The 13,989-nt window shown below is 40.4% G+C and overlaps 1 protein-coding gene across 1 annotated transcript in view; it reads right to left on the reverse strand.

Moving 5' to 3' along the window:
• Positions 1-13,989, reverse strand: part of gna12a (guanine nucleotide binding protein (G protein) alpha 12a) — a 30,489-nt gene that overhangs the window by 6,885 nt on the left and 9,615 nt on the right. The window contains exons 3-5 of the mRNA XM_074629642.1: positions 925-975; positions 631-831; positions 132-338 (exon numbers count right to left, since the gene is read on the reverse strand). Coding sequence (XP_074485743.1) covers positions 132-338; positions 631-831; positions 925-975 — 459 coding nt within the window. The remainder of the gene's footprint in view (positions 1-131; positions 339-630; positions 832-924; positions 976-13,989) is intronic.

Here is a 13,989-nt window from a genome sequence, read left to right on the forward strand (position 1 = left end):
GGACTTTTACTTGTAACAAAGTATTTTTACACTGTAGTATTGATACTTTTACTCAAGTTAAAGATCTGAATACTTATAATAAATAACCTCTGTGTTTTCTGTGTTTTCTGTGTGTGTGTGTGTGTGTGTACCTGTACGTCCTCTAGCCGGCGCGGGTCTCCTCTGAACTCGGGGAAGTTCTTGCGGATGTCCACTGTGCGAATCTTCTCCACCAGCAGGTCTGTTTTGTTGAGGAAGAGGATGATGGACACGTTGAGGAAGAGCTTGTTGTTGACGATCGTCTCAAAGATATTCATGCTCTCCACCAAACGGTTCGTCCTTCGATCCTCCATCAAGACCTGGAATCACCCGTATGTACACACACACACACACACACACACGCACAATTATAATTTTTTTGATTCAGTTAAGGATTCAGTCGTCATCATATGACTTGTTGATTTGAACCGGAGCCACAACTGAGGGAACAATCAAGTTTCCTCAGCCAACCACAAAGAGCGCTTTGTGTAAATCTCAAATGTTTCTTGTCCATTTTGTAACTCTAAAAGTCTAGAGAATAATGACCAGACTGTCTCACTGACCTCCTAACAACATCAGCGTTACATGATCGTAAATGTGCTTGAATGTTACCTGATCGTACTCTGACGAGGAAACCATGAAGAGTATCGATGTGATCCCGTCGAAACACTGAAACCACTTCTGCCTCTGGGACCTCTGCCCTCCGACGTCCACCATCTTGAAAGGAATCTTCTTGATGACAAAGTCGTGCTCGACGATGCCTTTGGTCGCCTTCCTCGCGAACAAAATGTCCTGCTTGCTTGGGATGAAGTTCTGATAAAGAGCAGACAAAACATTTTCTTAGACGTTGAAAGAAGTGAAGAAATACAAAGTGCATTTAAGATTTAACGAGTCACTGTGACTCACCATTTGACCAATACGATCCAAGTTATCCAGGAAGTACTTGACCGACTCACTCTGCAAACAGGAAGGAAAAAAAATCCATTACAGACACCAAATGCAACGAGATCCCTTTCACATCTACGTTGTTTGGGTCCGACAAGTGGGTTACCTCTGGGGTCTGAAAAGTGAAGCCAATGCAGAAGTGTCTTAGACTTGCATTCTTTCTAACAGCCAGCAGGGGGCGACTCCTCTGGTTGCAAAAAGAAGTCTGATTGTATAGAAGTCTATGAGAAAATGACCCTACTTCTCTCTTGATTAATTACCTCAATTATGGTCTCAATCACTAGTTTCAAGTCTTCTTCAATACAGCATGATGTTCATTTAGTAAATTATGGTCCCATTTAGAGTCAAATAGACCATAAAGCAGGGTATGCTTTAGGGCGTGGCTACCTTGTGATTGACAGGTCGCTACTACGGCGTTGTCCGGTCTGGGAGTTGTCTGCGTTTCCGTCTTACAACTTTAACCCTTTCACAGTGTGTTTTCAGCTCATTAAAGTTAGTTACAACCTTTTTGATCGTCTACAAAACACCTTATTCAGCATTCAGTTGTACTTAGCTCCGCCCTCTCGTGTTACTTCTGGTTGCAAAAAAATAAGTATTGATTGTTGTATTGTAGTAAGTATTGTTGATTTACCTCAAAAATATTGATCCTCTGATTTACAGACGTCTCTATTTACATCCATGGCCACATACTCATTGTCGTTTACAGACCAAAAACGGCGGCAGCGCTACCGCAGCACCATCTAGCAGCTGTTGTCAAAAAAGCACCATAGTTTCGTCTCTTTGCTTCTAAGGCTTCAAAACGGCAGTCCACAAATCAATGGATGACATCACGGTGACTACGTCCACTTCTTATATACAGTGTATGGTGTCAACGCTATTTTGGATGGTTAAGACTTTCGGACCAATTACAGGAAGTTCTGGCAGGCCAGTGTCATGTCATAAGAGTAGCATAGCTCCTTTAAGGAATATCTCAGTATGTAGTGTGTGTGGTCAAGAGAGAGAGTGACGGTGGATGGGTAAAGAGCAGAAAGCTGTTGGCGATCGGAGCAGAGAAGAAATTAGCAGTAAAGTTGTAGTAAATGTACAGATTAGGTTTCAGTTTGTTTCTGAATAAACACTGCAAGTAAAGTGTCATAAATAAGTGTGTCTTGCTTCTCAACTGCTGCGTAAATTGAAGGTGGTTAGCCCGAAGTGAGCATCAACGTCGGCCCTGGATGCAAAACAAAGTCTCCCCTGTACTTCCCAACCGCGGTCTGGAAGCTGAAGCAGGAATGGTTGACAGTCGAAATCGGAAAAAGGAAAAACAACGCAATAAAACAAAATAAGCCTCAGCAGTAGCACATGAGGAGTGGAGGAGTCCAAGTGTTTAATTGACAGTTGGTCTGAAAACTTTATAAAGAGCCAGTTGGAGAAAACTAAAATTATCTTTGGATATTAGATTGCGGGAGAGCCCGTCTACAGTCAATGTCAAGTATAGGGAAACAGAGTTTACGTAGGTGATGACAACAAGACGTAGGTAAGTCATATAGAGCTCCTTAGTGTGCTCACATAATTGCAATTTGAAACCAAAACTAACAGGAACAAATGTATATCTAATGTAACAAAAACAAGACCCTTTGTTTCGGACCTTGGTTTGGACTATCAGATGTGAAAAAGCCCCAAGTTATCGACCCAATCTAAAAGATTCAAATAATCAAATTTAGAGCAATTTAATTCCTTGTATTTCTTTTCCTTATTTGATTCACATTTCGTGGAATATTTCGTCATACTGTGGTTATTGATTTAATAATACATCAACCGATGTCTTCTCCCCAATCAGCTATATAGGACAGAAACCATGTGACCAAACATAATCATATCAGTCTCATTATAATTTGCGTAACATACTCTGCTACTTGTGAAGCGACTTTTATGGGCAGGCTTGACGCACAGCACAGCATTGTGAGCTAAAGTGGCTCAAGTGATATAACTGGTACAACTAACCCATGATTTTATCAGTGTGTTGTCTCATAATCACATTTAGTATGCTTATTTGTTAAAGGATTTTTTTTAATCTTGAATGTTACAAGGCAGCAAAAAAGGAAACTGACATGACTCTATGAAGTCTTATAAACTAACATTAAAGCTGCAATAATCAATATTTCTATATTAACAACAGATCAAATGGCTATGAGTAATTAGAAAGGGGTCTCTTGTAGTTACAAACCTACACCCGACTCTTTTGTTCCTCTCAGATCTACGGAGCATTTTAGTGTCTTTGAGTGAATTATTTTGTTTTTCTGACCCACAAACTCCACTCTCATCGAGCTTGTTTCCAGCAGCAGTGGTTGTTTTTTTAAAGGTTCTCTATACGATATTCAGAGCATTAATATAGCAGCAAACGAGAAACAACTATTTGCTATGTAAAGATATAGAGGAGTAATGTCTACCTGAGCAGAGAATGAAGTCACTCTCCCGCTGTGTGTTGTAATCAGAGCTTCTCTGTGCTTTGTTGACATAGCCAGGCCGGCCGCGCGTGACTTTTAAGCCTGTGCCGTGTTTCCATTGCAGATATTACCCCCTCAGTATAGACAATACCATCCATCAGGTCAATCTCAAATGATCGCCGTAGCGGCAAAGCATTAAACTGCCATGTCATCAACTTCAGCGGGACACTTGCTGAATCATTTCAATGGCAACCAAACAGAGAAACATCTGCACCTCGTCACTTGTGCGGGGCAGTGTACAGTGTAGTTTTCCGAGCTGACATTTTTAAAAATCTGGGTCGAGTGAATTAAAAAATGGGGTTGCTATTGACGGCACCATGGCTATTTAGAAATCACTGGTTTGTGCAGGATGTCCGATTATCCGCTAGTCCCGATTCTCTCTGATCAATCAGGGGTCTGCAGTGTTTTAACTCGAAACCTGGAACCTTGACCAAGGTGGTACTAAAAATTTAGTGGCTCTATTGGTACCATCCACAACGATTGCTAATGAAATTGCAAAAATAACCGTTCTAATATATAATGAACTGAACTGGACTGCTTGCTGAAAATGTACCATTAGTGCATGAGAGTTTGCCCCACTGGTTAGCTCATGTGCGTAACCTATGGTGACGTTGCGGAAGCATAGCACTCACTCCTTTAGGTAAAAAACGTTAGCTCTGTCAGCACTGTTGCCTTTGATTTCACCGTGAGTGCTGTGTACATCGTTAGCTGCGAGCTGCCCGCTCAGCTGTCGCCATGTTGAGAGCCGTGCGGAGACAATAGAAATGCTCCCAATCTCGCATGCGCTCTGATAAACCCGTTGTACCTTGTATTTCCGGCACTAAATAGCAGGCAGACAAAGTTAGAGACTAGCTGTTGAACATAGTAAAGCATTTAGCAGCTAAAGACCCAGATGTTTCCCTCAGGAGTTGGTGGAGACCAAAACAGAAGCAAAAGGAGAATAAAAATAATGAGTGGCCAGAAACACAACTCCAAATGAATGCTAATTTTGCTCCGTGTCTGCTGGATGTATAAATAGGCAACTGTTTGCTAACACATTTGCCATAACAACTTTATAAGGTGATAATATGCCAACCTGCTGCCAAAAATCAATTAATGCAGCTTTAAGATTAATGAAACCCACAAAGACTCGACATCCCACACTATAACAACTATTTCCACTCTCACACACACCGATTTATTTGTCTTGAAAGTCAGAAACTAGCACACAGTGCATGAGAGGCAGACCATGATATAAGTTGCGTCACAAGTCAACCACTCAAATCCCTCCGGATCAAGAGCTTTAGTCATTTCACTGGAACTTCACTAGAACTTCACTTCCAGGACGTGATGTCCTGAGTCATAAAAAAATCAAACATGTTTACAATAATGGAGAGATTGAGCTGAAAATCAATTAGCTGATTCTCGAAACTTGAGTTGTGTAATCGCATCACAGTGAACATAAAGTCTGCATTCATTTCTGTCACTGCTCAGCTGTTGTTGAGCGGTGATGTGGTTTCACTGCAGTCTGATCTTCACTGTAATGGATTACAGAGCTCAAGGAAAGTTTTAATAGGCTGCTAATTGATTTTTATACTGTTTTGGAAATTAATGGAAACCAGTGAGCGCCTGAAACGAACAGCAAAGGTGCTCTCGGTTTTCTAAAGCACAGCAGCGTGATTTGCAGAATGGTTTTCTGTGGTGTTAGGTATGCGTGATTTGTAGTAAATGGGCTAAAACTGAAACATTGTTTTTTAGAATTCTTCTTTGCACTTGTGATTTCTGACAATAGTTTAAAACTGAATCTCTCTCTCTCTCTCTTAAACACACACACACTCAACAGGAAACAGCTGTGTGTGTGAAAACCGTGGGGAGAGACATGGGGGAGGGAGGGATTAGCGAGTCAGACAGAACCTAGTTACAAACACACAGACTTGGGCCTGACTACAGTATCGCATTATTCCTCTTTAAACCTCAAACTTTTTCTCTTTGCGTCAGACTGAGCGAACAGAATCAGTGTTTAGTTCATCTCTGTCGTCGGTCCCTGACATGTCGCGTAACAACCGGGAAATCCCCCCCTTGTGCGGGTGAGATGTGACCCCGTGACCCCCGCCGCTGACCTACAGTGTCACAGCAATAGGAAATACAAAGCCGGGAGACTCTGATTGGTTCTGCTGGACGTGAACAGGAGAGGGCGGGGGGGGTGCTGGTCGGAGGGAAAAGCAGGGAGAGGGGAATTCCCAGAGATGAAGGGATACGCAAACACAGACAGAGACACACACATGTGAGCACACACACACACACACACACACACACACACACACACACACACACACACACACACACACTAACACATAAATCATGTCCACAGATGATTTAACTGCCATCAGCAGAAATGAAACAGCCTGATGCAGTGGAGTCGTCGAAACTAAATATCAAAATGAATTCATTTTATCAGGCCATGGATGAGTTTTAGTCCCTTGTAAAGCAGATCTATAACTAGCAAAACTCTGTATGTGTGTGTGCGTGTGTGTGTGTGTGTGTGTGTGTGTGTGTGGATGTGTGTGTGAGTGTGTGTGATTGAGTAAGGCTGGAGGAATGTCTCCATTCATGGCGTGTATGGGCAGATTAGGGGCTTTATTACAGCAAAGACCTGAATAAGCTCACATTCTGCAGTGTGTGTGTGTGTGTGTGTCGGGGGGGTTGTGTGTGGGGCCACAGGTATATATGTGTGTGTGTGTGTGTGTGTGTGTGTGTGTGTGTGTGTGTGACTGGGTGTGCCACGACTGTTTGACCACTGCAGTCCTGTCACCACAAAACTACAACGTATTATATATACAGTATTAACTCACTGAATGTAGAGAATAAACATCTCAGCTATAACTAAACAACTCTTTACATTATCAATTAATCTGTTGATTATAACAGATTAAACATTTAGTCCATAAAATATCAGAAAATAGTGAAAAAGAAGACATTTTGAAAAGTTGAAAATCACAACAAGAAGAGTCCAAAGTGATGTCTTCAAATTGTCCAACAGTCCAACGTACAAATATATTACATTTTTCAACCAATTATAATGTTTAAGAAGCAAATGTTTGGTATCTTCTGCTGTGTGTTGATTTGTTCTATTATCGCTTCCAAATATCTATCATGATATACCGGTAGGCCATTTCAAATCTCGATAACTATATATATCATGATATAGCATGTTTTCAATAAATAAATAGTCTATATGAAATAACCACATAAAGCCACGTAAAACCTATTTTTCTGTGAAGTTAATACTTGAAAAGTAGTAAAGAGTATTTTCTCATTTTAGTAGTGCAAAATTAACAAAGCAGTTTCAAGTGAAATTTTAGAGAAAAAAAAACTATGTTTACGTGCATGAACAAAAATACGGAGTAATCAGATTAAGACAATAGTTTGATTTAACTACACTGGGGTATTCCCACAAGCAGAAATCTTATCAACTCAGATTTTGTTATCAATTTAGACGATGTAGTTGTATATCATGATATCTCAACAAAGATGCTGACTCTGGTCTATTGCACATCGATTTTGGAGGTCCTTGACATGAAATAGTTTGAGATTGCTCCTTCTTGAAGGACGATAAATGATCATATTGAATTATCGCCGAGCCCTGCATGAGGCCCATTGAAGTTTGGTCCATCACAGACATAAACACACACTCACACACATGAAGATGTTCGGAGAGAAAACCCGTAGAAAGGGAGACGCAACACCCAAACCCAGAGACACAGAAACATATTTTTCCACTCAGCAAACACTTGTAGATAAAGTTACATACTGTACATACAGTAGAGCCAATGTTAACTCATGAAGTACAGCAGCAGCCGCAGCAGCCGCAGCAGACTTCCAGGTTGAAATCTCATATGGTCGGCCACATGAGGGGGGAGTGAGTGTGTGTGTGTGTGTGTTTCAACATTTATAGCCTCTTTACATCTTCAAAGTCCCCAATACAGTCTTTACTCATACCTCCTTTATTCAGGATGTCTGTGCTGCTGAAGACAACAGCAACAGTTTACTGTCACAGCGTGATATACAGCCTTGTTTTCGTCAAGCAGCAGAGGTTTCGGTGTTTATGTCCTATATCAAACTGCGTGTTATCTGGGTGTGGTGGGAACACGGAGCAAGTAAACAAAATCTTGCTTTCGTTTTTTTCTCACTATCTCTACTTCTCCTTCGCTGCTCTTCCTCTACTTTCCACTCCCGTTCTTTCTTCCTCTCATCTCTCTCTCTTTCCTCTCTCCCTGTCAGCCCTGTGGCTCAGCTCCAGCCGTGCCTGGGAAAAGCTGACTGTGGTATCCCCGGAAAACCTCTCAGAGAGCGGAGAGAAGGGGGGAGGCGGAGGGGCGTCTAACTCAGCACATTTACTCCACAGTAGACATTTTGGTTTTTCTGTCTTTGAAGAGGATCAGGCTGCTGTTATTCTATCTTTCTCTTATTGTCAACAAATCCCATGAAAAGACCAAAACCAACAATGCGTTAGCCAATGTCTCAATACTTTCCAGTTTCCATACCCTGCCTGTGACACTCAGCCCCCGAGCACATTGGTTCCTACTGAAGTTATACATCTTTATAAAGCTATACTTTCATTTTTTAATTCCCTAAAACAGCTGGGCATTGTAGTTTTCAGCAAATAGGAGGAAAACAAGAGTAAATAATTCATTTTTGGGGCCCATTTTCGGCTACAGAGCCACAAGGGAATTCCTATATTGTTTAACCGTGGTCTTAAAGCACCAGTGGGTAGAAATTAAGCCAATATAGATTTTCTAAAGCCTGAAAACAGAGCCATGGGGAGGTGCAGAAGTCTCTCAGATCACTTGAATTACAATATGCTGAAAGGTTATTATGGAATTTTTGCCTAATGATGCCAAAACTATTCTGCCTACTGCAGGTTTAAGTGGCGATTCTGACTGAATGGGTCATGCAAACTTTGCTCTTCCACCTCCAATGTAGGGGTTTGGCAAACGGGACTCCAGTAAAGCAATTTATATTAAGGCAAACAGCGCGAGCTTCCTAATGCTTTCCAAATAGATCTGACATGAATCCAAAGGAGTAAACACAGAAAGTAGCCCCTGGCTTAGCTATCATGCCAGGTAACCGGCTGCATAATGATGTACTTACGGGACAACTTGCCAGCTAATTAAACAGCTGCCTGTTCATCTGCACATACCGCTGTGTGTACATGTTGCTGATTTAGCATACGTGTGCTTGCTCTAGAAGTAATATATCATGACAGAAGGTTTGTTTATATTATTGTCTGCTGAGGAAATTTAAGATAATTAAGTACAATAGCTTGTTAAAAGCCAGGTTCATGCTGCTTATCATAATATACCTTAATCGCCATAATTATCTCTGATTAAGGTATATTATATAGTCTATATTATATATATTATTTTATGTTCTCGGTTTGGTTTGTTGGTTTGTTTGTCTATTTGTCAGCAGGATTACGGAAAAACTACTGGCACGATTTTCATGAAACTTGGTGGAAGGGTGTAGCAGTGGCAGGGTCTTAAGCCAAACATGAAGCCAATGCAATAGTGTCTTAAACTTGCATTCTTTCTAACAGCCAGCAGGGGGCGACTCCTCTGGTTGCAAAAAGAAGTCTGATTGTATAGAAGTCTATGAGAAAATGATCCTACTTCTCACTTGACTTATTACCTCAGTAAACATTGTAAACATGAGTTTATGGTCTCAATCTCTAGTTTCAAGTCTTCTTCAATACAGCATGATGTTCATTTAGTAAATGATGTTCCCATTTAGAGTCAAATAGACCATAAAGCAGGGTATGCTTTAGGGCGTGGCTACCTTGTGATTGGCAGGTCGCTTCCGCGGCGTTGTCCGGTCTGGGTGTGTTTTCAGTTCATATTAACATTTTAGTTGCCTAAAAATGCCTTATATTGCATTTGATTATACTTTGATCCACCCTTTCGGGTCACTTCTGGTTTCAAAAGAACAACATGGCGACGGCCAAAATGCCGAACTCGAGGCTTCAAAATGGCAGTCCACAAACCAACGGGTGACATCACAGTAACTACGTCCACTTCTTTAGTCTATGAGCATGAGTCAAGAAAAAAAACCATTACATTTTGAAGCACATCTGAAACAGGGGGCGGATACACACATTATTTTTCACTTACGGAAACGACCTTGGCGGAGGCCTACGCGCTCTGAGTGCCCTTCTAGTTTTGAAAATAAGACCCAGGTTGAAAAAGATAAACATTTTCCTTTAATACAGCAGGATGGTGTCTGTGGGAATGAGTCAAAGTAAACCACTGTGGTCCACTTCACCCAGTGCAACAACAGTGTGGCTCATTGATTTAATAGTATAAGAACAACAATGGAGATCTATGGCACAAAGGAATAAGATATCAGGCTTTATATACGGACAATACTTGTTTAGTTTCTTGTTGGTTTTAGTTTTTTCGTAGAATTTGTTGACAGTAACAAAAATCCAGAGTATCACCAGCTTTATCCTTTAAGCCAGGACGATGTCTGCTAGCCTGTGCAGCTGTACAGCTACTGGCTTTATCACACAGAGACTCCAGATAAGACGTGGCAGTCTGACCCAAAGCTGTGCACTGACATCTCACACACACACACACTTACAGTATGTTAAGTGAGAGGGAGACGGAAGTGGCTTCTGTCTGACTCCAGATAGTTTTGTCACTGATAAATGTGTAACGAGGTAAAAGGTCAAACATACAGCTCTGAACAGAAAGTCGAGCTGCTCTGTCGCTTCCAATAAAGTAAACTAGCTGCTTCAGACAATACAAGCCGCACTGACAACATGAGCAGCTGTTGACGCTGTGAGACATTTGTTGTGTTGACAATTAATGATCATTTATGACATTCTGTTGAGACGTTAAGTGTCATTAGCGTCTGTCTGGCCCTTCACGTCATATTTGTAGACACATATGGAGTTACTTGTAAAAACCAAGTGGTTCTCCAGCTGTTCTGTTGTTCACATATTGATCTCTAAACTACAGTAAGTGGCTGCTTTAAACAAGTCTCCGTTTGTTTGGTTCTCTTCAGGCAGCAGAGAAAGAAAGAAGAAAAAGAGACATTTTATATGAAACAATTAAGTATTTCAATATTTCTTTTTGGTTTATGGCCACTTGGCCACAAGCTGTAAACTCCTCACTAACATATTATCATGTGGAGTCTTGTTATTGGCCAATATTTACTCTGCTTTTAGCTCTGTTTTTGATTTTCACCAACTCCTGACAGTAATATGTGACTCTTTATCTGCTAAATGCTCCACTATGTTCACCAGATAGTTGCTAACTCTGTCCATTTGGTGCTGAGCAGGCAGCCTACAGTGAGTTTTTAGAGCCTGGTGGTTAAAGTGAAACCAAAACAGTAAAAAAAAAATGATGAGCTGTAAACCAAAAACAATGAGCTGAAAGATGGTACGAAGCTGAGTGGAACCGCAGATTTGGTGATGGTTCTCTGTGGGTTTGTCACTACAAGCGACCCCTTTCTCAGAGAGAGAAACTGGCCGCAAAAATTATATTCCCTTCGACATACCGCAAGTCAACAAGCAAGAAACCTTGGTGTGGTCTTTGACTCAGATCTGAACTTTAAGGCTCAAGTGGGGTATGTCACAAAATCTGTGTTTTACGTAAACTTTAAAACCGACCCATTCAGCCAGGCCTTTGATTAAGAATGTTTATTATTTTATTCACTTATTTTATTGTCTTTAAGTTGTAAATTTGTATTACATTTTATTGTTATTTTATTAATCACCTATTTTATTGTATTTAATTTGCAAAGTTTTTATATTTTATTGTTTATTTATTTATCACTCATTTTACTGTATATAATTTGTATTATTGTATTCTATTTTATTGTTATTTTTATTATTCTAGTTTTTACTTCACTGTTTTACTTTTATTACTGTTATTATAGGTTTTAATTTGATTTTATGAAATTTGTTATCATTTTATTGTCTCGCATGCATTGGTCTCAAATTATTGATTTTGGCTTTTTTGTTGTTTTCATGGTTCACGCTTGTTCACACTTGTCAGTCATATGTGAAGCACTTTGAACTACATTAACCTGTGTGAAAGGTGCTATACAAATACAGTTTGATTGATTGATAGATGTACACATACTTATTTGATCCATGGATAATACAAATATTGATTAGAGCAGCTTTAATGCTAAGATTTAAATGTCAAATTCACACTACAGCAGAGACCGGCTCTCATCCACCAAACTGACATGATATAAATCTGTCGTATTTTATATTAGATTGCATAAAATTTTGTTCTGCAAAAATAAAAAATGAAAATCATGTCAGCTTATTATGTATTTGAAGATGATTTTGAGGCTTTCAAGTAATCAAAACTCAAAATGTACTGCACCTCACTCTGATATTTGGGTAAGTAAAGGTGCTTTAAAGACACTTTTCAACAAGAAATACTGCCTTATTTTCCATCTATTCAATGTGACAAGTACAGTAAAAAGAGGATCAGCGATGTGTGCAACCCACTGGTTTTGATCAGTATGTGTTTAACATATTAGGGCTAAAAGGGAAAAAGAATTACACCGGAGTCTACGAGCCGTTTCAGATTGTGTTGGGTGCAGCGTAGCGTGGCAGATGAAACTCTACAGGGCTCCACTTCACCGGCTCCATTTCCAGTCAAGAGACAAATAATTACATCTTTGGAAAGTCTCCAAACACAAAAACTATGAGCGAGGTAGAAAACAATAAATAGTTCCCCAGGCTTCGCTCAGTGCAGTGCTCCTTCACTGTGACTTCTTTCTTTAGTTGACAGGTAAAACACATTTCTGATATTATCCAGTCACTTAATCTGAAGGTTTGAGTCACTTGTTATTAGCTTCGTGACTCCTCAGTGTTGTAAATCAGCTACTGTGCACATCGCTGTGACTCTAGACTGCTGATGTCACAGAAATATTTATGGTAAACATACACAGTGCAAGGTCATTTTTTTGTCATTATTCCTCAATGTGACAGCTCACAGTAGAGTGAGACAGAAACGACGGGTAACAAAGGTCCTGAGCTGTATTCAGCTCCACGATGTTAGTTGATGTGTGCTTTTAAGAACTGACACAGAAAAGGCAATATTACATTTTCACACTGATAAATAAGTGGAGTCCTGATTGGTCATCGGATACTGAGACACATTAAAAGTGAAGCATCATCCGGTGAGTAATCTATGACCGATCATGACTCCTGGTCAGTGAATGAACTGGAGGCTGGTTTTTAGTGCAGACAGTCGTGGGAGGATTTAGCGTAAGAGATTAGATTTGAAATATTTTCCCTCGATGAGTTTGGGTCGTTCTATATATAGAGTGATCGGACCTCAGACTGCTGCATGAGTAGTTTAAGGACTTCTTAATGCTTTTAAAGGCTCACTTGTCGGGTTTCCATTCAATTATCAGCAAATTTTAAGGAAACTTTTAAAAATGTCGTCAAAAAAGAAATGCAAATTAGGCGCGTTTCCATCAACTGGTTTGGAGCGCATAAACTCGACTACAGTTCGGTTAGAAGTTGGCACTATAGGTTATGCAGGCCTGTAATCCACCAGAATAAGTAGAGGTTTTGAACCGGAAACAAAACAAGTCGTGAGTTGTGAGCTAGTATTGGCCATGTTTCATGTTGTCCAGAGACGAAGACAAGCATTTGCAGATTATGGGAATATTCGAGAAGACGCCGACAGCAGAAACAGCTGATCAGTCATGTGAGTTAAATTTTCGCTATGTCAGAACTTATTTAGCAAGGGCGCTTTCATTTCCCATTTAGCGCATCAACTCTTTTTCAATAAAGGCAAAAACCACCTCAGGTGAGCGTTAAGACTTCTTTTTGCTATTGAGGAAGTTTTACCAAATTTTGCCGTTTCCATACAGCTTTTCTAATGCGACATAAAAATATGTGAATGGTAACTGGGCTAATGAGTAGTATCCTCTTTTATAAAAAACTATGTATAGGCTGATACAAAAATAATCCCTCTCAATCACCACGTATGGCCCAGTAGAAATGTGTGGTGGTGCCTGTATCTGCAGAGACCCCGCAGCCCTCTGCCTGCATTGTCTTTTTTTGCTGTTCGGGACGTTTCTGGGTGTCAACCTCTATAAAAACATAGTGACCAGGTGCCAGATCATAAGCACGCATCCAGGAGGAAGCTACGAAAATGGCAAACACAGCACTGAAAAAATGCCAAGCGGACAAAGCTCAGTGAATCATATCCCTAACGGCGGTCAGGGGGCATGCGAATCTGGTGTCGTTGAGCCGGGGAGAAGGGGCCAACTTTGAATGTTGTGTTTAAAAACCGCAACCGACAACCTGTTGATTCTACCTTTAAGGATGGTTTGATATTGTTAAAATGTTTCTTGTTAAAACAGGTAGTTGATCAACCTCGTGGTGTCAGACAAAAAAGATCATTTTTGAAGGAAGTATATCTTTAAACTGCTGCAGTCATCCATTCATAACAAGCAGCCGTCATTAAAAGCTTTTTCTGTGCCACAAAACATTGTTCAAACCCGCTGAACTTTATTATACAATCTA

The sequence above is a fragment of the Sebastes fasciatus genome, chromosome 3 (assembly GCF_043250625.1).
Source record: "Sebastes fasciatus isolate fSebFas1 chromosome 3, fSebFas1.pri, whole genome shotgun sequence".
NCBI lineage: Eukaryota > Metazoa > Chordata > Actinopteri > Perciformes > Sebastidae > Sebastes > Sebastes fasciatus.